This window comes from Aspergillus udagawae (genome assembly GCF_001078395.1).
Source record: "Aspergillus udagawae IFM 46973 DNA, scaffold_1, whole genome shotgun sequence".
NCBI lineage: Eukaryota > Fungi > Ascomycota > Eurotiomycetes > Eurotiales > Aspergillaceae > Aspergillus > Aspergillus udagawae.
This window is the reverse complement of record NW_025091264.1, coordinates 3,920,016-3,943,469: the sequence shown is the minus strand read 5'-3', so window position 1 is coordinate 3,943,469 and position 23,454 is coordinate 3,920,016. Positions and strand designations below refer to the sequence as shown.

At 52.3% G+C, this 23,454-nt stretch overlaps 9 protein-coding genes across 9 annotated transcripts; 6 read left to right on the top strand and 3 right to left on the bottom strand.

Annotated features, from left to right (window-relative positions):
- Positions 1-612: 612 nt before the first annotated feature.
- Aud_001292 (putative MFS transporter) lies at positions 613-2,677 on the top strand (the record flags this gene model as incomplete). Its single annotated transcript, XM_043286792.1, has 8 exons — positions 613-693; positions 758-829; positions 890-1,022; positions 1,087-1,191; positions 1,253-1,880; positions 1,951-1,966; positions 2,016-2,133; positions 2,190-2,677. The coding sequence occupies 8 exons, from the start codon at positions 613-615 to the stop codon at positions 2,675-2,677; spliced, it is 1,641 nt and encodes a 546-aa protein (XP_043142727.1).
- A 1,234-nt stretch (positions 2,678-3,911) lies between these two features.
- Aud_001291 (putative GATA transcription factor (AreB)) lies at positions 3,912-4,955 on the bottom strand (the record flags this gene model as incomplete). The annotated part of the gene is made up of 2 exons (XM_043286791.1): positions 3,912-4,628; positions 4,725-4,955. 2 exons carry the CDS (start codon positions 4,953-4,955, stop codon positions 3,912-3,914), a joined length of 948 nt encoding a protein of 315 aa, XP_043142726.1.
- A 2,923-nt stretch (positions 4,956-7,878) lies between these two features.
- Positions 7,879-10,278, top strand: Aud_001290 (1-phosphatidylinositol 4-kinase LSB6; the record flags this gene model as incomplete). The annotated part of the gene is made up of 2 exons (XM_043286790.1): positions 7,879-9,372; positions 9,427-10,278. The coding sequence occupies 2 exons, from the start codon at positions 7,879-7,881 to the stop codon at positions 10,276-10,278; spliced, it is 2,346 nt and encodes a 781-aa protein (XP_043142725.1).
- Positions 10,279-11,136: 858 nt separating this feature from the next.
- Aud_001289 (uncharacterized protein) lies at positions 11,137-14,739 on the top strand (the record flags this gene model as incomplete). Its single annotated transcript, XM_043286789.1, has 1 exon — positions 11,137-14,739. One exon carries the CDS (start codon positions 11,137-11,139, stop codon positions 14,737-14,739), a length of 3,603 nt encoding a protein of 1,200 aa, XP_043142724.1.
- A 540-nt stretch (positions 14,740-15,279) lies between these two features.
- Aud_001288 (RNA polymerase II mediator complex subunit) lies at positions 15,280-15,954 on the bottom strand (the record flags this gene model as incomplete). Its single annotated transcript, XM_043286788.1, has 2 exons — positions 15,280-15,849; positions 15,913-15,954. The coding sequence occupies 2 exons, from the start codon at positions 15,952-15,954 to the stop codon at positions 15,280-15,282; spliced, it is 612 nt and encodes a 203-aa protein (XP_043142723.1).
- Positions 15,955-16,174: 220 nt separating this feature from the next.
- Positions 16,175-17,107, top strand: Aud_001287 (uncharacterized protein; the record flags this gene model as incomplete). Its single annotated transcript, XM_043286787.1, has 1 exon — positions 16,175-17,107. The coding sequence occupies one exon, from the start codon at positions 16,175-16,177 to the stop codon at positions 17,105-17,107; it is 933 nt and encodes a 310-aa protein (XP_043142722.1).
- A 247-nt stretch (positions 17,108-17,354) lies between these two features.
- Aud_001286 (kinetochore Spc24 family protein) lies at positions 17,355-18,057 on the bottom strand (the record flags this gene model as incomplete). Its single annotated transcript, XM_043286786.1, has 3 exons — positions 17,355-17,532; positions 17,585-17,982; positions 18,031-18,057. The coding sequence occupies 3 exons, from the start codon at positions 18,055-18,057 to the stop codon at positions 17,355-17,357; spliced, it is 603 nt and encodes a 200-aa protein (XP_043142721.1).
- A 321-nt stretch (positions 18,058-18,378) lies between these two features.
- On the top strand, positions 18,379-21,177 carry Aud_001285 (uncharacterized protein; the record flags this gene model as incomplete). The annotated part of the gene is made up of 8 exons (XM_043286785.1): positions 18,379-18,397; positions 18,465-18,483; positions 18,540-18,633; positions 18,681-19,009; positions 19,586-19,775; positions 19,835-20,361; positions 20,418-20,843; positions 20,895-21,177. The coding sequence occupies 8 exons, from the start codon at positions 18,379-18,381 to the stop codon at positions 21,175-21,177; spliced, it is 1,887 nt and encodes a 628-aa protein (XP_043142720.1).
- A 477-nt stretch (positions 21,178-21,654) lies between these two features.
- Positions 21,655-23,392, top strand: Aud_001284 (amidohydrolase; the record flags this gene model as incomplete). Its single annotated transcript, XM_043286784.1, has 2 exons — positions 21,655-21,863; positions 21,961-23,392. 2 exons carry the CDS (start codon positions 21,655-21,657, stop codon positions 23,390-23,392), a joined length of 1,641 nt encoding a protein of 546 aa, XP_043142719.1.
- Between the last annotated feature and the right edge of the window lie 62 nt (positions 23,393-23,454).

The window sequence follows — 23,454 nt, the reverse complement described above, 5'->3', positions numbered from 1 at the left end:
AGCCTACACCTATACCTAGTCAGCGGGCTCCACCACGCTGCAGTGCGTGTTGGACTATTGGACATACTAGAAGGAATTGTCCTAATATATAGCTATATATTCAGCTACTAGATAGTCAAGTCTAATGATGTTGGTGGTTGAAAAGCTTCAAATTAGTATTAGAAGCGGCAAAAATTCGTCGCTCGGGGGTATTCGTCGCTCGGTGGTTGATTACGTTAACGATTTGACGTGATGATAGCGATACCTGGATGGTAGTAGTCAAGTGTTCACACTTCAGGCCACTCGACCTGTCTCCAGACTCAAACTGTTCCGCTCATTATTATCTCGTTCATCATTTCTCTCCCTTTGGTTACTTCCTTTGTCTCTAGTTAATTGTCTAATCACACTTATCAAACAGTTCACTCGTATGAGCTCGCTCTGGTTTGTCTGTTGACCATTGATCCTTCTTGGCGGTACCGCCGCTCTCCAGCTCCTGTCCATATTGCACGCTGTCCCTTGACATCTGTGACCTGGTTGATATCTGCACCTTGCTGAAGGAATCATCTTAAGGCTCCTTTAAGAAACCTATGTTTTAAGAGTCGATTTTCGAAGACGGTGCGCCGATTGATAGCTATGACGAGCTCAATTCATCAGTCAAGGCGGATAATATCCGTTATCGCTGGAACACTCGCGGCACTGGCCTGCGGTACTAATGTACGATCCGTCCGTCAAAAGCATCATCGTAGAGTACATGCCAATTGCTGAGTTCTATGAACAGTATGCATACTCCGCATGGGAACCTCAATTCGCGGATCGGATGAAGCTCTCATCCACGGAGAGTAACTTCATCGTAAGCAATTCGGCCTGCATTCTACTCGGCTCATAAAACACCAAGTCTCACTTCTCTCAGGGTGCCGCAGGTAATCTAGGCATGTATGCGTCAGGAATCCCGTTGGGATTATTGACAGACGCTCGAGGACCACGGCTTACAACAATCATGGGAGCCGTCACACTCGGCGTTGGGTATTACCCAATCTATCAAGGTATGACTTACGATTTTCGTTCAGCTGTGGACTTTATAACTGATATATCACTGATTGAAAACAGCATATGTGCATGGGGAAGGCTCGCTGGGGGTGGCAATGCTGTCGTTTTTCTCTTTTCTCACTGGCTTTGGAAGCTGTTCATCCTTTTCTGCATCTATCAAGACAGGTATGTGTAAAGAACAAGCATGGTCTATTGCGGTACTCATGCTGAGAATCACGGGGAACAGCGGCTTCCAACTTCCCTGATCATCGAGGCACGGCAACCGCGTTTCCCCTGGCTGCATTTGGTCTGAGCGCCTTCTTCTGGTCCACCGTGTCTGCGATTATCTTCAAGGACGACACGGGCAAATTCCTTCTTCTCTTGGCCCTAGGAACGTTCTTATTAAACCTTGTCGCTATACCATTCCTCCGTATCCTGCCACCCCATGGCCAATACCAGCCTTTGTCACACCCGAGGGACGCCATCGTCGAAACCCGGCCGTTGCGTACTACTAGGTCCACTGAAGTACGATCTTCTTATCAGGAAGACTATGATGAAGCAGGTACGCAAAGCTCTAGTGTCTTTGAATCACAGCCCCACGCGCACGCCCGATCACCCTCACACGCCTCGAATTCCCACCATCATCATGCCAATAGCCTCGACTCCGACGAGACATCTTCCTTGGTGTCTAAACCGAATTCGAGGCTGTCTCGAGATGCCCTGGGTGGATTCCGCGCAGATGAAGACCTGCCCCATGTGACTCTCGACTCACCTCACCCAGACGTTAGAGGCTTGGCAATGCTGCCGAAAGTAGAGTTCTGGCAACTCTTTCTCACTATGGCGCTTCTTTCTGGTATTGGATTAATGACTATCAAGTTAGTCCCCTCCCCTTGCCTCACTCTTCTGACCCTCTGAAGCCGGATACTAATCCTTAATTTTTATTAGTAATATTGGCAACAGTGTAAGGTACCTCGTGCTACTGTCCACCTGTTTTCTCTAATGTCTCGTAGGCCAAAGCTCTCTGGCAGCATTACGATGACAGTGCGAGTCCCCACTTCATTCATCAGCGACAGGTCATGCATGTTTCCATCTTGTCCTTTAGCAACTTCATTGGCCGCCTTTTAAGTGGTATGTCCCCCTCATCTGTCCATAGATTGTTCAGGCTATATTAACCTTATTTGTAGGCATTGGGTCGGACATGCTAGTCAAGAAGTTGAACATGTCTCGATTTTGGTGCTTGTTCATTTCTGCAACAGTCTTCACGGGAACACAACTTGCGGGAGCCGCGATCTCGAACCCTAATCAGTTGGTTGTAGTTTCGGCGTGCACCGGCGTTGCATACGGATTCCTTTTCGGTGTGTTCCCATCGCTGGTAGCTCATACATTCGGAATTGGAGGTCTCTCTCAGAACTGGGGCGTGATGACCCTTGCACCAGTTCTGAGTGGTAACCTTTTCAACCTAATCTACGGCAGCATATTTGATAGGCACTCGATTGTTGCTCCTGATGGCGAGCGAGACTGCCCGGACGGTTTGGCCTGTTACCAAGGTGCCTACTACACGACTTTCTTCTCTGGCGTTGCCGGAATCGTCGTGTGCCTGTGGAGTATCTGGCGCGAGTACCAGATTCACCAAGCATTTCAAAGAAAGGTCGAACATGACCGTCTCGCCTGATAACTTGCAAAATTCAATGGGACCGACATTTCTCTTGAGCGACATCGAAGCCCCGCGTGACGTCGCTCCTACTACCCTTCCTGACATTCTCTAATCGCTTTTACTCTATAATTTTGTCATGACTGTTTCTGGGCGGTTATATAGACGGTGGGGCTTAGAGCGTGTCTGTTTACATCCTTCCCTTCAGTTCTCTGCTTCATCTCAGTCCGAGATCTGACACCACTACTCGCTTCATGGCATTTCCTTTTTCTGAACAGGTTTCGGATACCGTCGCAAATCAATGTACATACGCCTCGGATCGTTCCTTAACTACCAATTTCACAGGATATCGAAATATAGTTTGAAGCTGAAAGAACTCGGGATAGATCGTATATTTACCAAGAACGCCCACATCGTAACCGACCAAGGAGATCATTTTCGTCAACTGATTAGAAAAAGGAATATCGGAGAACTAATAGTACACTGGAAGAATGAAAATAGCAAACATGGAAGAAGTCATCAATCGCCAAAGCTGGAGGTCTTCGGCATTTCGGCTAGCCAAAAAGACAATCAGATCCCTTGAACAGGGAAGAACAAGAGCGAAAAGACATGGTAACGTGAAGGTGAAAGGCGACGAATGCAGGCCACGGACTGTATCAACCCTGCTTTCTCTCTGGCGATGATGAAAGCGAAACGATGCGCGATAGAGGCACCGAGGGAATTGAATACCGTGTCCTGCACTTGTGCCCCGACCATTTTCTCTAATCGTCTCACTCTTTTCGACTTAGGCTTGATCCTCCGTGCACACTCGGGGGCTCTGGTGATGCAGAGACAAGGCTCTGAAAATATAAATCAACAAATTGATTGCGGTGGGAATAATTAGCAGACAGAGTAGTGTTCGACATTCGCTCCCTTTTTTCCTTTCCTTTTTTGGGAAGTTTAATTTTTCAAGCATCGTTCGCTCCGCGAAGTGCTTTTTTACTTTTTAAGACCGCGGGTGGGAGGTGGTCCTCGACAAAAAAAAGTCAGATAGGCCTCCTGAGTAACGAGCCGAGAAGCACACGAAGAGGAAGGGGATGGATAACACAGATATTAGGTTAATCCGACTTATATCCAGCCAATGAAAATACTCGTAAAGGGTATCAAGAAAGTTCAGGGAAGTCCGAGAGTATAGCAAGACGGGGTGTACTTTTATGTTTTGAGTGCTGCAAAGGCTGGTGCCACGCTTTCCGCGAATCGTTGACCAGTCTCCGGTTTATATGCTCTTCGGCGACTTCGTTGGCGAGGCGGAGGACTGTTCTACCATGTCGGACAACCTTATCTTTTTGGACAGGGGTTCGCCGGGGCTGTCGTTGTTCGCCAAACTGTTCAAGCTGGCCTGGTCGGCTAACTGCCGCTCAAGGTCACTCACGCGCCGTTTGAGCTCTTCTTCTCGACGCTGCGCTTCTTCGAGAGACCGACGAAGACGTGCTTCCGAATCTCGGACGATCATCTCGGACCGGCGCGCGGTTGCGTCGCTCTGTTCGAGCTCCGCAACGCGGCCCCGAAAAAGCCCATTGATGAGTTCCAATTCGCTCACGCGCGTTTTCAATGATGCATTTGCTGCAAGGAGTCCCTCGTATGTCTGCGGTGCATCAGCGTGACGGTCTACCGGTGCCGAGGAGGTCGATGTGGGAGACGGTTGATGCAGCTGAAGGGAGGGGATGCCATTGGGCGGATTCAAAGTATGGTCGGCGAGGGTGACGCTGTCGAACATGTGCTGGGGCGCAATGTTCGAGCTGTGTTGATGTTGCTGTTGTTGCAAGGCAGAAATTCCGGGGGTGTCAGTCCGGGACACTGGTGAATTGGACCGATCCGAATGGCCCGGTGACGTCTTTCGCGATGCGCGACGATAACCCTGCGATCCCAGAGGTGGTGTGCCGTCTTCCGACCTCGAGATCGGAAGACCATTCGCATCTACAGCACTGCTTGACTGAAATAACGCGATGTTAGCATCCAGCGACCCTTATCTGCCCAAGGCCGGGGTACGATGACGAGATAAGAAAAATTTTTAGTCATCAAGACTCACCTTACGCTTAGGGCCTTGACCGGCGGTCTTGACTCTATTGCGACTCTTGATCACATCAGTCTTGAGGCTTATCGGACGAGGTCGGCCATGCAACTTGAGAAACAAGCCACAAGCGTTGCAAAGGACCGAGCCGAGTTCGTCTCTTCGCCAGAGCGGCGTGGTCGAGGTACCACAATTCTGGCAGACAGGCTGTAATTGAGGGCGCTTCTGGTCAGTCAAGGTTGTCGCCATAATTTTGCGAGATCGCGAAAATCGAGAAAAAGTGGGTGAGGAAGAGGAGAATGGGTGGAGTGAAGCGCCTGATAGTGGATGGATTGGGAGGGAACATGTGCGATGATGGGTTGATAAGATTGGGAGAGATTTCATGATAAGAAACTGGCAAAAGCGGGTGGTGTGCGGGTGCTGCAATGCCAAGACCGTAGATAACAGAGAGTGACAAAATCAGCAGGGAAAAAAAGGGCTGGGAGAAGCAATAATAACACGCAGATAAGGCTGAATCCACACATGCGATAAGAACAAGCTCTCTGTTGATAGTAATTATTATAATTGAATTGACTGCTAATTCACTTACTGGATTATTGCCTTGTCCACCAGTCATGGCTGCGGGAGATGAAGTTGCGTAAGTCATATTGGCCATGGCTGAATTTGCATCGCTGTTGGAGGCACTAAGCATGTAAGATCTTGTCAGCAAAGATAGTCCGACTGCCTGTGATGATGTACCTGCGACCTTCCATTTCAATCAGGGATAGACAGGGAACCGTAGAGGAAAGCAAAATCAATGAGAGATCCAACTTCCGGCGTCTACGATATCCTTACGTTGTCCAAGAAAGGGCCCCGAAGGCGACTTTTATCACAGGATACCAGAAAAAGTGTACATACCGTAGATTGGATGTCGGAGCAGACGCGACTGATGCCAGAGCAGAGAGACCCGGAAGAGAAGGACCAAGAGAGTTCGGGCCTGGGAAACCGCTCCCAATCCCGTTGCAGATGTCGAGGCTATAGTTGGATTGCTCTAAGCGGCACAGATCAGTCCCGATATCGACCAGTTGTGAAAATCTCGGCGACACACCCGCTATAGCATCCGCTCCCGGTTGCTGAGACGTAGATTGACCGTCAATGGAAGTGGTACGATTGTAGCCGGCAAGATCGTGGGTCTGGGGAGCAGGCGGAGAGGGAGGATGGAGGGCTGGGTCGATGGGCGACGCCCGGAAAAGAATTGAAGCCACCGTGTAGGGAGTAGTAAAGATTTGCTATAAATTCAGCCTCTGTCGACCGAATTGCAGATGACGGAGGCAGGGAAGAGGAGATCGGGTGTGCGGGTGGTTTGTATGGGTCGTATCGGCGAGTTCTCGTGCCAGTAACGCAGGGAGTCCAACCTCGTCGAGAAAGGGGAATGGATGAAGTGGAATGCCCTTCAGTTCCTAAGGAGAAGCAGAGATTATACAACAAAGGATTATCAGATGAACTCGTAGCGTTTCCTGATTTCTGATTTCGTAAACAGGAAAAAGGGCAGGAAGTGAAAGATCTCAGACGAGAGTGTCCCAAGATACACCCGACGAGGAGGGCGATGAAGGAGAGACAGGCAAAAGAGCGACGACGATTACCATAAATGAATCCGTGAAAGCACGATTGGAATTGGAAGGAAGATAGTATGAGAACAAGAATAAGAGGACCTTTCACAGGGAAGAGTTACACGAGACGGAAGAAATCCTGAGAGGAAGTTGGTAGTATTATCGGAACTGCTATCTATCTAGACTATCGCGCGTCTCGGAGACTATCAATTATTTATCGCAATCGCTCTTCGGAACGGTTGCTTGGCAGAATAGATCTTTAACTATTTTGGCTTCCGTTGTAAAGCTATCATTGGTATTCGTCTGCGCCTTCTGGTTTTTCCTTCCAGACCGATATACTGTTTAGTGTGTTCGGTATATCTATGTCTGGGTTAGTATACCAGTCTCTGCGTCAGGTCATAAATTGCGACGGACAGCCTGGAAGGCACTCCTCACACCGAAAAACAGTAGGGCTATTGCTCCTCGATGTAGCATGCAGGGCATACCAACGTAGGATAAGAAGCGAGGACCCGGATGGTAGAGATGTTTATTATTCATGCCCCTGCGTCCCCCTTTCTCCCACATGTTTGCAGGAGTGCAAAACCTCATTCGAAACTATGCACATGCGCGAGCAATGAGCTACATTGAAATCCCTTGATCATTCCTCGAAATCCAGAATGAGTGGCCTCGGCTTTAACCCTGACATGGCCGCGAAATGTAAGAATGGACTGATAGTCGAAAGATGTCCGGTTGATAGAAGGTGCCTCGAGCTTGAAGCATTAAGGTATCGAAGTATCGAGGCAGTATACTCCATCCTCTGTGTCACGGACTCACGGCGTCCTTCAAGCGCACATACGATCTTTTTCCCCAGTTCGAGTGATTTCATGACCCATCCTTTCGGCTCGAGGTCAACAAACTTGAGATTAACCAAGCGTTCTTGTCGAGGTCATGAGTAGATAGCATTTGGGCACCTTGTCTCTGCTCATTTCAGCGTGCAGGAAAATGAAACGCTGGCTGGAGACGTAGCATGGGTTGTACACAGTGATACTCAGTGCGATATCACCTCAGTCTCCAGATCCCAATCCAATACTTCTCACCACCCACCATCTATCCGCGGTAGAAATCGAAGTGACTATCTAGTTACTTTTGTTATCCTAGCTGTCAACTGCCGACTGGTTTGTCTCTAATTTCAGGGGCTTTGTTTAAGCTATTTGCCCCGATGCAAAGTGGAGCCACACGGGATAGGCTTGTGGCGGTGCAGTACTGTAATATTATTCCAGATGTGGCTGACACAGGCTGGTCTGGTCCCTGACAGTTGTAACCATACGGTAAAAACCATAAAAACCATTTGCTCATCCAATGGACCATGACGGCGGCGATCCAACGAGACTGCTCCAGGTAACCCTTTTCTTCCGACTGCGTCAGTAGAGTAACTAATGCCTGAGTGTCTTTGCTCTTGTCCTTCTTTCCTTCATTCTTGTCTTTTCTATTCTTTTCTTCTATTCTATTAGACTTTCCGGTTTCTTTCGCTCCCTCGCCTCCCTGCTTCAGATGAGCCCGACTCCGTTCACCTCCCGGGCTTGCTGAGACAATCTACCTTCATCATGCCTAAAAATCGGCCGGCGACGTCCGGTTATGCCCGTCTTGCTCAGGAGGAAGAAGATAGAGCGCATGATGCATACTATTATTCCGAGGACGAAGATGACTTGCACGGTCCTTCCAGTACGATATCGCAATCCGCCCCACGATATGCCCCCATCTCCACTCGAGCCCAGATGGCTCCTGCCTTCTCCTCGCCACCAGGACACCGAAGGAGATCGAGTGGACACTACCGCCGCGGGCGTCGAAATTCTGGAGTTGACATCAAGGCCATCAATGCGCGTCTCGAGCGTTGGGCCGAGGACTTTGCTTCGAAATTCAAGATCAACAGGGTTAAAGGGAAGACACTGGAAGAAGAGAAACTCGAGATCTACCATTCGGTTTTCCAACCACCAGATGGCATTAGGCCGATTTCCGCTGAAGCTCTCGAGTCGGAGGAAGCTGAACGGGCGCAGCGACAAGCACGAGAGGAATTCGAGGCCGTTGTTGAGAGTGTCCGTACTGCCATCGAGTTGGGGGTGCATCCTCGGATGATATCTCAGGGTAGCTCGGGAAGTTATTTCGCTCGCAATAGTGAAGGGAAGGTTGTAGGCGTCTTCAAGCCCAAGGATGAGGAGCCTTACGCATCTCGCAACCCGAAATGGACCAAGTGGCTACACAGGAACTTGTTCCCGTGCTTCTTTGGTCGTGCGTGCTTGATTCCTAATCTTTCATACGTCTCAGAGGCTGCAGCTTACGTCCTCGACTCTCGATTACGCACCAACCTCGTTCCATACACCGGCATTGTATATCTATCCTCGAAATCCTTCTTCTACGACTTTTGGGATCGGAGAAAGGCTTGGATGGGCAAGAAGCCGCTTCCCCCCAAGGCTGGTAGCTTTCAGGTTTTCTTGAAGGGTTACAAGGATGCGAACCTCTTTCTGCGCGACCATCCCTGGCCAGACCAGACCAACACTGGGTTTCGTGCCGAAGACGCTCCAAAGCGTAAGAAGCGACCTTGGAACGAGGCCTGTCGCCCGTCGGGGATACACTCGGACGATGAAGACGAGGACGATGAAAACCATTATGCGCCTTCTCCAGCACCGCGGGATGAGAGTCGGGAGCGCCGATTCTACTGGACGGAACAGCTGAAGCAATCCTTCAGGGAGGAATTGGAGAAACTGGTTATTTTGGACTATATCATGCGCAATACCGATCGTGGGTTGGACAACTGGATGATCAAAATCGACTGGAAGACAGAGGATGTGTCTATTGTAGCTGAGCCGCCCAGATCCAACGGGACACAACAGGACGATGATGACGAGCACATGCCTCCAGCTCGTCCTGTTTCCGCCAGTCCTGAGAGGACTGGCACTGCCTCCTATCCATATAAACGGCATGAGACTATGGTCGCAGTGAGTCGGACCGGAACTCCTCTCAATTCAACGGAGCCACAGGCGACTATTCAGATCGGGGCTATCGACAACAGTTTGTCGTGGCCGTGGAAGCATCCGGATGCCGTAAGTCATATTCTCTTCCCCAAGCTCCGGATACGATTTGCTGATATGGCACAGTGGCGAAGCTTCCCTTTTGGCTGGCTGTTCCTCCCCGTTTCTCTAATCGGCCAACCCTTCTCGCAGAAGACTAGGGACCATTTCTTACCCCTTCTAACTTCCACGGCCTGGTGGAGCGGGACCCAGATGGCACTTCGGCGTGTCTTCTCGCAAGATGACGATTTCAAAGAGAGCATGTTTGCAAGGCAGATTGCAGTCATGAAGGGACAAGCCTGGAACGTCGTCGAGACTTTGAAGCATCCGGATCATGGCCCCTTGGAACTCACGAGAAGGACTAGAGTTTGCGTATGGGATGATTTGGTAGATGTTCCGGTCGCTATCCCCCTCCGTGGACAACCATCCACCGATTCTCAGAAGCGCAAGACGAGGCGCTATGAAGATTACGACAAACATGACCAGTACGATCCAGACAATGAGGAAATGGATATTGGCGCTGCCATGTCTCTGCCGTCGCAACCACACCACGACCTTTTGGGCCTTCATTCGCCTCCGAGCGAACTTCCGAACCCCAATCGATTCGAGCTTTCGCGCAGCCGAGAGCATGAGGAGGGGCCGACGCGGGATGGCAGCCCCGTCACACTGGGCCATGACAGTGTTGATGGTCTTGGTCTTGGTAGAGACACGGATCGGAATTGGGCTCCTCTCCCTCCTAGACCCGACCACAAACGTCATCGCAAACAGAGCTCCATGTCAAGTGCGCATGGTCAAGCTCAATTTGTCTGGGGCACTGATGACCTCGAAGGCGACCTCGGCTATGCAGCTGCTGAGGGTATGGAAGGGAACCAGCGCAAGGTCATTGTCGAGCGGTTAGAAGCTGTGAAGAGCAAAAACCCTGTCTTCACTTGGTGCTAACTGTGAACCAACTTTTTTGCTTTACGCCAAACACCCTTTCTCCTTGACTTTGACCTTTCCGGGAAATCCTTCGCTTTCGAAAATCTCCTTGCCCCGATTATCCCCTTCCTTCTTCTCTCTAGTCCTTCTAGACCACTGTCTTCATCACTTTTACATTACTTTCTCTCCCCATTAGCGTTCTTTTTCTTGGCAATCTGACATGAGATGTCCTCGTGCTGCAAGGGGCAGCATTGGCCTGGGAAAATCCATTTGTTGTATATAGAATTTGCGCCGCCTCCTCGGTTTAATTTTCCTGTCTTGAGGATATGTCGGATGTGTACGTGACAGGCCATGTAGCATATAATGAGAATAATATTAGCATGATACCAATATCTCAATTCGATCCATTCTAAGTGGATTTTCTATGTGTCTGTGGGGTGAAGTGACGGTGTGCTGCAGGTGAGGAGGCTGCTTTGATAAGCCCTGTCTTATCGGCGCCTTGGCATTCGCGATATGCGATCGAGGCAGAAACACTCGGTATCCATTGCTCAGGCATACTTCTGCTTCTGCTCTCTTTTCGGATAGAGTTTCTCGACGATCTGAGAGTCAGTTGGCTATGGGTGGATACTGACAAGGCTCTTGTTGGGCTTCTTTCCATGCCTTGCTAACGTTTTTGCCTCTCTCATTCTCCACATCCCAAGTCATATGCCCTTTTTATCCCCTCTTCGCATACGCGCTTCGCAACCTGTATCTATCTCTATGCTCACCAACCCTCCTGGAATCTTCTGTCTCGGACTGGACTTGGCTCGCGTAGTCAGAACAACGATCTGCCCGCCCGTTTGAGAGGCTCGGATACCCGCATAAGCGGAAGAGAGGATTATGGCGTCTCACGCCGCGATGCTCCTGGACCCCAAGGCCTACAGAAAACAGCTACAGAAGAATGGTAACGACCCAGAGATTTCATATGCGTTGCCAGATTCCCACATAAGCGCGCAGAATGAGGCGCATGATGAACCCTTGCTTTTCTTCCCATCATCCAGTCGATGCCCCTCCCCACCAGAGGACCCCGAATACTTGGACCCAAATGACTTACCCGTCGACGGAACAGGCCAGCAAAATAGCAGCGCGCCACCGCGTGGTGCCCCCTCGACTGTCGCGCCGGCCGGGACAGTTTCCGCTGCACATCAGCTTCTCAACCCGCAGCTCCGCCAGCGCTCGTCCAAGCCCAACCCGAAATCGAAGTCAAGGTCGCAGACGGAGTCGGTCCGATCGCGAGAAGAGAGCAGTGCGAGCTCATCGCCACACCGGCCGGTCAGGAATGAGCCTGCGCCGGAGGTTGAGTTTACGAGTGCACAGTCCGAGGACGATAATGACTGGAAACGGAACTCGGATCACCTTGATAGTGACGTTGAGGCGCGTCACAGCAGTCTCATCGAGGATATGTATGGCGTGGAGAAACGAGTCCATCAGCCTTACAAGAAGATCAAAATGGAGAATGACGAGGAAACACCAAAGACGGTCAAGAACGGGCCGATTACCATCACCGGGGCCGCCGAGTTGGGCAAATATATGAAAGAGGACAAGGGGAAGTCTGATTATTCCTCTCCGGCCACACCAAGTGTGGTTGATCTGACCATCGGTGAGAAAGGATCCTACGAGACTGAGATTATCGGTGCTTGTATGCTGACAGTATCATGCACAGATTCCGCCAGTGCTACTAATGACGACGACGACTTGCAGGTAACCGGGTCGAACAATCTCAGTATCCAGCGGGTATGTTATGGAAAGGTGGACAATGCGATGATACAAGCACAAATCGTGCCCAAACCTGCTGCGCAAAATATCTTTGGCGACTCGGCGCACGATTGGCCTTCAATAAAGCTGGGCGTACATCGACACCCAGATCGAAATAGCTACAGAATCGATGTTTCAGATCCGCATGGGAAGGTCTTTGGTGCAGTTGACGCGAAGACTGCTGCCGTGATAGTTCCATTGCTTGACTCTCCGGCTCTCAAGGTTGACATGACAGCGCGATTAGACGTTCGCAGAAGGCTGCCGGGTGAAATGGCGTGGGCCCCCTGCTCTGCTCTCTACAGAGCGTCGATCAATCTCTACGGTCTCAGGAAAGATGCTGAGTTGGTTGGTAAGCACCTCGGGCAGCACAATGTTTGGCTTGGGACACCGTTCTCTGTGGAACAAGGAGTACCGGTTTTCAATCCGCATGCTGAGCGACGGCGAGCTCAGGCGGCCTCCTTCTTGCCATCAATAGCTGCGAGGGGCCGTACGGGTGCCGGCTATGAAGTTCGCACCGCGGAAGAGGTCAATGATGCAGTCATGAAGATGTTCGATCAGCTTCAGAGCGCGCAGAATCTTCCCGAAATGGAGCCCCCGGACTTGGTGTTGACCCCTCTCCTCCGCCATCAAAAGCAAGCTCTATGGTTCATGATGGAGAAAGAGAAGCCGCGAAAATTTGGTCCCAAAGAGGAGGATAACAATTCCCTTTGGAGGATAGAGTATCGCGCGAATGGGATAAAGCGGTACCGTGAAATCATCAGCGGCACTGTCCTCGACGAAGAGCCGCCCCAAAGTCTGGGAGGCTTATTGGCAGATATGATGGGTCTTGGAAAGACTTTGAGCATTCTTTCGCTCGTTGTTTCCTCTTTGCCCCAGGCTCATGAATGGGCTCGGAAAATACCAGAACCGGACCTTGTGCAAAGCCTACCGGGTATTCGCAACTGCAGGACCACTCTCTTAGTCGTTCCTCTCAGCACTGTCAACAACTGGGTCTCGCAGATCAAAGAGCATTTGAAGGAAAACGCCATCTCGTACTACGTGTTCCACGGCTCCTCCAGGACCAACGATGTGGACGAACTGTCAAGCTACGACGTGGTGATCACAACCTACAGCATTGTGTTATCCGAACTATCTCAGAGAGGATCCAAGCGAGGCGTAAGCCCTTTGACGAAGATGAATTTGTTTCGCATTGTTTTGGACGAAGCGCATACCATCCGAGAGCAAAGTGCCGCCCAGACACAGGCAATATTCAAGCTAAACTCTCAGCGCCGCTGGTCCGTGACCGGTACTCCCATCCAGAACCGCCTTGAAGACCTTCTCTCCGTCACCAAGTTTCTTGGATTGTTCCCCTACGATGATCGAGCCCGATTTGGCATGCATATTCTCAGTCGATTCAAGACAGGTGACGCGACGGTTCTCGCGAGCTTGCGTGTGCTCGTTGACTCTTTTACTCTACGTCGGGTCAAAGATAAGATCGACATTCCTCCTCGGCACGACAAGATTGTCACGCTCGAGTTCTCTGAAAAGGAGAAGCAACTGCATGAATTCTTCCGGAAGGAATCAAATGTCATGATGAGAGTGATTGCAGGAGAGGACAAGATGAAGATGAAAGGACGAATGTACCACCATATTCTCAAAGCAATGATGATTTTGCGACAAATCAGTGCACACGGCAAAGAGCTTCTCGACAGCGATGATCGTCAACGGATCAAAGGAATCAGCGTGCAGGACGCAATTGATCTCGAAGAAGGAACGGGCGAATCTGCGGGGGTGATTGACAGGAAGGCGTACGAGATGTTCAATCTGATGCAGGAATCGTCAGCCGATGCGTGTGCCATGTGTGGCAAGCGCTTGGAAGAGCCCGGATCAGACACTGGTGTGACAGATCCGAAAGCTCCAATGGCCATAGTGCTACCATGCTTTGATGTCCTCTGCCCGGACTGCTTCTCCGGGTGGAAACAGGCTTTTGATGGTCAAGTCGAACCTACGAATACAATGAAATGCCAGGTTTGTGATGGCTGGATTCCTGTTTCGTATTCGACCATCACTGCCGAAGAGCTTCAGGAGTACTTGACGGAGCATGAACAAGCCAAGCAGAGCCGAAGGCAATCCAAAACCCTTGGCGAGTATGAAGGACCACACACGAAGACCAAGGCGCTTCTAGCTCATCTCGCGGAATCTGCAGAGGAGAGCAAGAGACTGAACATTGAGCCCCCTATCAAGAGCGTGGTATTCTCGGCCTGGACCTCTCATCTTGACTTGATCGAGATTGCGTTGAAAGATCATGGCATGACGGGATTCACTCGCTTAGACGGGACAATGTCGCTCGCAGCTCGTAACAGAGCTCTAGAGGACTTCCATACCAACGACAACACCACTATCTTGCTAGCAACGATCGGTGCTGGTGGTGTCGGATTGAACTTGACATCTGCTTCGAAAGTGTATGTCATGGAACCTCAATATAATCCTGCAGCTGTGGCCCAAGCAATCGATCGGGTGCACCGACTGGGTCAAACGCGCGAAGTGACTACGGTCCAATTTATCATGAAGGGGAGTATAGAGGAGAAGATTTTCGAGCTTGCCAAGAAGAAGCAGCAGTTGGCAGACATGAGCATGAATCGAGGCAAGCTTGACAAGAAAGACGTTCAGGAGCAGCGGATGAGAGAATATAGAACTCTCTTCAAATGACGTTCTTGCCTTTGTGATTCGTATTTTGCTTTCTCTTCGTTTTACCCCGACTTATCTTCACTGGGACAGCATGGAGGAATGGATTTTGATACCCGAACATTTGATTTTGGCGTTGGGCCGGTTTCCCTGGGCTTAGTTTCATATTTCTTTTGCCGCGGTCTTTCAGCTCTTTGCATTTCCGGTTTTTCTGAGTCTTGCATCTACGCCATGCAAAGGAAGCTACACACCATTCTGCAGACGCATAGACGCGTCACCCTGAGGGAAGGGTATACAGGACGCTACACAAGACGGCTGGACGCGAGTCCACAATTCATGGTAATGGTCATTTTTCTGATTTAGTGCTGGGGTTCCTTATGCGTATACACTGGACGGACGGGCGCGGGAAAAGACATGCAATTTTTGATATGCTAGCGTTTAATCATACATCTTATCATTATCGATATTGGTACACATGCGTATGGCGTAGAGCGCTCCGGATAGAATTTCCCAATGTTGTCCATCCAGCGTGGAAGAGGCCAACGACAGCAAGACATCAAGACATCAAGAATATCTCTCAAGTAGCGCCCGATCTCCATATATCCCAGTCTCAACCGCCCTCAGCACATTCTCCAGTGTCCTCCTCAACCTCTTCAGCTCCCTCATCTTCAATTCCCGCTCCTCCTCGACCCGTCTCAACTCACTCTCCAACTCCCGAATACACTTCTCCTGCTCCGCCTCGGAGCTGTCGATTCCCGGCAACACCGAAATCAAATACTCGATCTGCTGCTCCTTGATGATGAGATCCCGCGCTAGCTCCCGCTGCCGACTCGCAAACGTCCGCGGGCTGTCCGGCGCCGGCAGGTTCGGGTCTGCTGCTGGGCCGGGCGTCTGGCCGCCCTCGCCTACGCTTGTGCCTGCGCCTGCGGCGCCATGCGCGGGATTCTGGGCTGGAGGGGAGGCCTGGAACTGCGCGGGGACCGGTGCGCCGGCGGGGACTGGGGGCGCGGTGGAGTTCTTGGGGATTTTGGCGAGGGCTGGGGCAGCGTCTGGGACGTCCGCGGGTGGGATTGCGGGGGAGTTGTCGTGGTAGGTACTTAGGTAGCCTATTGTGGCGTAGAATTGGGTTGCGAGCTGTGAGTTGAGGGTTAGGTTGGTGGTTTTAAATTGAGGGATGGAGGTGGATGGGTGAGGTACCTGGTCTAGGCAGGTTTGGAGCTGGGTTAGGATGTCGGCCATTTTGGCAGTTGGTGAACGATAAGTAAATTGCAGTGAGGTGTAGGTAGGGGAGTAGAAGCCACTAAGGAAAAGATTGTTATGTGAGGGCGAGATTGAGAAGATAGTTGGAGAATGAGCGTGATGCGGAGAAGCCAAAGCGGTGATGCGGTCAGAACGGAGATGGTTTCCTTAGCTTCGCCAGCACAAGTCAATCAAAAATCAACCGTCGGCATGACTTGATATGACTCGGATCCATCATCTGACCAGACTCTTCCGGCGCAATTTCTCAGCTAGTCCATGTCATCACCAGCTCGAACCCTTCACTCGCCGGCTTTTCAAGCTCCCTTCTCCTCCCCCATCGCCGTCGCAACACCACAATGACCTCGCATCTTTCCTCGCCTACGCAGAGCGGACACCTCTCCCCACGACAAGCACAACCTACATAGGCACGCACTACGAATACACAGTCCAGCAAACCCTCCGGCGCTTCGCCTTCTCCCTCCACCGAGTCGGCGGCCGCGCCGATGCCGGCATCGACCTCGTAGGCACATGGCACCTCCCGCAACACGAACACCCGCTGCGCGTCTTCGTGCAGTGCAAGGCCCTCAAAACCAAACTGGGGCCGAATCTCGTCCGGGAGCTCGAAGGGACGTTCCGCCAGTCGCCTGTGGGATGGCGCACGGGGACGAAGATTGGAGTTCTGGTTGGCCCTCGGGAGGCGACGAAGGGGGTCCGGGATGCGATGGCGCGAAGTGCATACCCGCTTCTGTGGATGATGGTTGAGCGGAACGGGGAGCTGCAGCAGGCGCTGTGGAATAGTTGCGCTGAGGAGCTAGGTTTAGGGGCGTTGGGGGTGGAGATGGTGTATGGGGGTGAGTCGGGCAGGAGGATCAGTTTGACCTGGGATGGGTCTGAATTGTCTTCTATGGACCAGGCCGAGGAACTGATGATGCAACGGCAGGATGAGTGGCTTCGATTGTGGGATTCGGGCACTGAGGTGACAGGGTCGCGTAGAGGAGAATTATTGGATCTTGTACAGCAGCTGTATCCTGATGAGAAGCCGCTCTTGTTAGGAGCTGGTACGTGCACTACTTTGACCGAGGCAGATAGGGCCAAGGTACTGCAGCAGCTGCGCAACAGGCTACAAACGCCTGCGGAGGACAGTGGAAGTTAGCATGATCTCATCTGCTCGACTGTGTCGAGGTGCGATCTAGTCACTGGCCACGGTTTGAAGAACAGTATATCGGATTGACGAGTACAAACGAATCCCTGGGTATATCAAGCGGCAGAAGGCAAAATACAGAAATTAAAATCACAAGCATCGCGTCATTATATCCCACAACTCGGAAACTGTACGCCTGAGATCCACCTGCCGGAGTCCTCTCAAAGCACCAAACGCCGTAACCAAATTGCACAACAACTCAGCCCTGCATGGTTGACCAAAAGTAATTGGCATAGAAGAAACGGGAGAACTTGGGGTCCATATTGACCACATGAACGTCTCCCTTGCGACTGTTGCGAATAACAGCCTTGCCGAAGTTCCCGGCGTCGTCCGCCTCGATATCAATGCCCAAAGACCGGTAGATCTTGAGGCGAAGTCTGTCGCATAATCGGTCAGTACTTTCCAGTAAAATAACGGAGCACCACCCACATAGTCGCATCATCGGCCTCCCTCTCTCTCCGCGTAGCTTCATCGCCCTCGAGTCCCTGCGCTTCCAGCTCCGCCAGTCTCTCCTTGAGCATTTCCAGCTCGCCTTCCAGCCTCTCGCTCTCGATCTCAAGCTCTGTTGCGGCTTTGGCGATCCGGAATTTCTTCGTGTCGAGTTCAACCATCTGCGCGGCGTGCTTTGCCGAGTCGTGTGCGGACACGGCCTCCTCATGTTGCGCGGTCAGGGCGTGCAGGTTGCGAGAAAGTTTACGGAGCGCCGACTCGGCATCGCGCATGCGAAGCTCGCGAGATTGTTGCAAGGTAGATAGGGAGTCATTGATGCGGGTGACAGCTTGTTTGTCCGGTTGGATATTGAAGTTGCCGATGGTGTGGTGGATGAGCTGTGTTTGTTAGTCTTAGTCCGGAGAGAAACAAATACCAAAACATACTGTCGCGGGGTCCTCGTCGAGCAACATTTTTATGATGGACAATAATGTCACAGCCCGTCGTTTGGTGCTTTTGAAGTGTCATGGCGTATTGCGATCATGGACTGTTGATGGTTCCCGTTGGGGGAGCAACAGCCACAACGCCACACTTGTGCTGACACAGCCACATGTTGGTGGGTGACGAAACATTGTGATGGTCCTGCTTGATGGAGATGGGCTAGACTAGATGCTTCTTTACTCAGTTGAAAATCATCTCTCAGTTGGAGTTTCTGTTCTGCTGTTATAGCAATATACCCAGTTCCTTACCTATAACCGGGTCTAACACTCTTACCAATATCACTACACCACACGATGGGATCCAACCTACCTTGTATGTCTTGTCCAGGCTACAGTCACTTTACCGGAGTATATCAAACTGACCACCTTCGCTTCCTTAGATGCTGCGGATGCTGAAAGGTTAGCAATATCCGGCTCTCGAACGTCATGCCCTCGCTAAATTTACATGATTCCAGTCCGTTGAAACCAGCAGAGCTCCAAGTTTTGCGGGCCCAGTACGAGAAGGAGGGGGATTATGTTGGAATCCAGACGAAATTCAACTACGCATGGGTATGCCGGCTACTATTGTGTTTCTAGCCAACCAGCTGACAAGATAGGGCTTGATCAAATCCCACGCTCGGGCGGACCAACAAGAGGGAGTCCGTCTTCTATCGGAAATCTTCCGCGCATCCCCAGAGCGACGACGCGAATGCCTCTACTACTTGGCTTTGGGAAACTACAAGCTCGGAAACTACGGCGAAGCACGGCGATACAATGATCTTCTCCTTGAGAAGGAGCCGGGGAACCTGCAAGCTGCCAGCCTCGGCTCGCTGATTGACGACAAGGTCTCCAAAGAGGGTCTGATGGGCATCGCCATCGTGGGAGGCCTGGCTCTAGCGGCAGGAGTCGTAGGTGGTCTTATCTTCAAGGGTGCCGCAAAGAGACGGTGAATGGGGCTGGCTCTTGGTTTTGAAAGTCGTGTATATATCATGGTTCTCCTCCTCTTTTGTCCGGGCTTTTTTTAGCATATGAGGCGTTTGTTTGTTGTTTGAGCGCAGGACCACTGGGATATTTTTAAATCCTTCGAGAGTTGCTGGATGAAGTATATGTACAGTTTGCTGTCTGTGGTCTGTCTTGGTACCTGAATCCGATCCAATAATCAAGTGCCTAGAATGTGGCTGTCTCTGGGAATGTGAGGCTGCCAGTCCGCCACTCGGTGAATCAGCAGTCAACGTCATCCGCCGCCGGGCATCGGCTTGTTTGTTCGTCTGACGTGCTCCACTACCCTTCTTCCTCGGCCTCATCTTTTGCTACACCTTTGCTTTCATTTGCTCTTCTTCCATTATCATTTACTATCAGGTCATTCTCATGGAGATAATGAATTGCTTCTCCTGGTGAAGAAAACAATACACTGCTGTCAATATGTTTCTGGTTGATTCAGAGATCCTAAGGAATAAGACACGCGAGCTTCCAATTGTCTGACCTGCTGGTACTCTTTCCATCGTTGCTACTACTTACTTAGTTACTTCCTCGGAATCTTCTCGGTATCAGTTAGACTCTTCTTCCTTCTCGTCTCATTCACCGTCATGGACGACGTTGCTATGGCTGATGCGGGGGACCGCATGTTCTGCCATGCGTGTGGTGGGGTTTGGCTGAAAAATGCTGCTAATGGGTTGGACTGTCCTCACTGTCAGTCCGATTTTACAGAGATTGTACGTACCTCAGTCACTTGCTCTCTGTCTCGGATCTTTGCTGATATCATCGATATCAGATTGAAATCCCGCCCGATACAGAAGACCCCTCCGCTCGACCCGCGAATGACTCCCCACCCCGCGAAGAGAATAATCAACCCAACGTCAACCCTTGGGCCGATCACAACCCTTGGGCGAATGAAGAGGACCATGGAGGAGACGACAATGCATGGCGGCCGGGTTTCTCACGTCGTACATATAGGTCCCCCGATGGCCGGTTTACTTTCACAACTACCACAGCCACTTTAGGTGGTGGCGGCTTCCGCATGGGACGATCCATGGACCAAAGACAATTCCAGATAGACCCGTTGATGCCGGTGGTGCGCAGTTTGGATACTATTTTCCACGGGTTGGCCGACACCTACCAGCAAGGCCAGAATCAGAATCAAACCCAAAATCGGAACGCCGCAGGAGAGGGAAATGAGGCAGACGCCGACGAGAATCGTGCGGGGAGCGAATCGCCCGAATTCCGTGCAACTGGCAGGCTATTTGCGCGAGATGCGGATGGTCCGCAGCCGATGGCGCCACCTTTGGGCACCCTGGGCGAGTACGTAGCCATTTTCTCTCAGCTGTTCACTTGTCCATGGCTGACTTGCTTGATAGCATCCTCGAACTGTTTCGTGCCGACTTTGGGGGTGGGGCAGGGGGAGGAGTGCGTGTGATGACTGGTCCGAATCCTCTAGCCATGCTGTCTACTCTGCTCAACTTTGACCGACACGGAGATGCGGTGTACTCGCAGGAGGAACTGGACCGGGTTATCTCGCAGTTGATCGACCAGAATATCAATCGAACAGGGGCTCCCCCGGCTCCTGAAAGCGCTATTCAGGCCCTGCCGAAGAAAAAGGTCGACGAGGAGATGCTAGGGAGCGATGGCAAGGCAGAGTGCTCGATTTGCATGGAGCAAGTCGAATTAGGCGCGGAGGTCACAGTCTTGCCTTGCAAACACTGGTTTCATTATCCCTGCATTGAAGCCTGGTTAAGCCAACATAACACATGTCCCCATTGTCGCAGGGGGATCGATACCCGACAGTAGGTGTTTTTTTCGAAGGGTTGTCAATAGTGATACTGACCGATGCACAGGGCTCAAGGAACCAGTCAGGATCCGGTTGTCATTAGCGACAGTCCTGAACCTTCATCTCCTGAGCGCCGTCGTAGTAGTGGTCCAACTCAGCATAGCGGACAGGCCCCTCCTACATGGGGCGAACATCCGTCGTGGAACACTACAGAATCAAACGAGCATAATCAAGAACAATCGAGTCGCAACGAAGGCAACGAACATAACCAAGGCCAATTCGGTCACAACGAGGGTAGCGGCAGCGGAGGGTTTACCGGGTGGGTTAGAAGTCATTTTGGTGGCAGCTAATCGCTGCCTTCATGAAAGCATCCGACTTTGGGTTGAGTCTTCATAGGCTACGGCTTCCTGGGTACATTGCGTCTGACTGGTGATTATTTTTCTTATTCTTATCCTGGGCTTGATTAGCATGAGCATGAGATGAGCATGGGCCCATATGGTGATGTAAATAACGAATCCAGCATTGCTGAATATATCCTCAGCACCATCCAATCCCGCCAGAATGTCTATTGCCACAAGCGACTCCCAGCATCACAATCTCAATCAATCCTTCGACTGAACACAAATAGTAAACAATAACCTTGAGTTAGGTTTCTCCAAAAACTTATTCTCCACAGCATGAAGCTCCACTGTCCGCCCCGCCCCCGCCCACGCCTTGTGCAAGACATAGCTTGGACATAGCTCCTAGGAGACTATATATACGAGCGTCTTTCTTTCACATATTCCTTTCATATATTACTGTAATTCCCCCCATCATCATCCCACAGAATGAGAACCGTCTTCACCAATGGCCTCATCGTCCGAGGCAACGGGGGCTCGCAATCCGAGCCCGTGCTGGGCTGCATGGTCGTCGAGGACGACAAGATATCACACATAGGCGCCGAAACCGACTCGCCCGTCGCACAAGCAAAACAAGCAGCAGGCGTCAGGATCGTAGACCTGCAACGGCGAACCGTCATCCCGGGGTTCATCGACGGGTATGTCATGTCCACCCCGTTCCCATCCTGATCTACTATAAGAATGCGACGCTACGCTACGGAACGCTCAAGTCCCGCCACTAACAAAAGACAAAAGACACATGCACCTCCTCCTCTTCGGCGCGGGGCTCTCCAAAATCGACCTCGGACACTGCAAATCTCTCTCCGACATCCGCGCGACCATCAAGACCGCCGCCGCACAGCGCCCGCACGCCCCCCGCCTCTTCTGCCGCGGCTGGATGCACGCCATGACCGACGGCCAGGCGCTGGCCAGCATGCTCGACGACCTCGACCCGCGGCCCATCTTCATCGACTCGAAGGACCTGCACAGCGCGTGGTGCAATACCGCCGCGCTGCGCGAGCTAGGCGTCGCGGACACGCCCGATCCCGCGGGCGGGATCATCCACCGCGGCCCGGACGGGCAGCCGAGCGGGTTACTTTCCGAGGCGGCGGCGGTGAATATCGTATGGCCGCATGTGGCGAGGGTTGCGACGGCGGAGGAGAAGATGGAGTTTGTGCGGAGTGCGGTGGCCGCGTACAATGCGGCCGGGTACACGGGGGTGGTGGAGATGGCGACGGACGAGAACGTGTGGGGGACGATGCTGGCGCTGCGGGAGCACGAGCAGGTGCCGCTGCGGCTGGCGGCGCATTGGATCATCACGCCGGCGGCGACGGTGGCCGAGTGTCTGGCGCAGGTGGACCGGGCGATCGAGCTGCATGCGGTGTACAATGCGCGCTCGTCGCCGGATTTCCGCATCGCGGGGATCAAGGTGATTTGCGACGGGGTGGTGGATGCGTGCACGGCCGCGCTGCTGCAGCCGTATGCTGCGCAAGCTCAAGCTACCGATGGAGATGGAGAGGTGAACTGCGAGCCGCTGTGGCCGGCCGACATGCTGCGGGCGGTAGTGGCCAAGGCGGACGCCGCGGGCCTGCAGTGCGCGCTGCATGCGATCGGCGACGCGACGGTGCGGCTGGCGATCGACACGCTGGCGGCGGTGGGCACGCCCGGCCGGCGCCATCGCATCGAGCATCTGGAGCTGACGGCGCCCGAGGACGCGGCGCGGCTGGGCCAGCTGGGGATCACGGCCTCGGTGCAGCCGGTGCATGCGGACCCGGCGATTCTGCGGGCATGGCCGCGGCTGCTGGGTGAGGAGCGGTGTGCGCGCGCCTTTGCCTATGCCGAGTTTGCAGCCCACCGGGCGCCGCTGGCCATTGGGACGGACTCGCCGACGGCGCCGCATCTGCCGCTGAGGAATCTGTATACGGCGACGACGCGGCGGTCGGCGAGGGAGCCGGACTCCACAGCCACGGTGAACCCGCAGTTCAAGCTGTCGCTGCTGCAGGCGGTCTCGGCGGCGACCGCCGGCTCGGCGTATTCGTGCTTTGCGGATGGCTTCACGGGCAGTCTGGAGGTCGGGAAGAAGGCGGATTTTGCCGTCGTGGAGATGGAGTGGGACGCCGAGAAGCTGCTCGAGGCCTCGGTGTGCGAGACATACTTTGATGGGCGAAGGGTGTACAGCCGTTCCTGAAGCAGTTCCTGACGCAGCAGTTCATGTAGATATTCCTAAAAAGTATGTACACACGTAGGGGA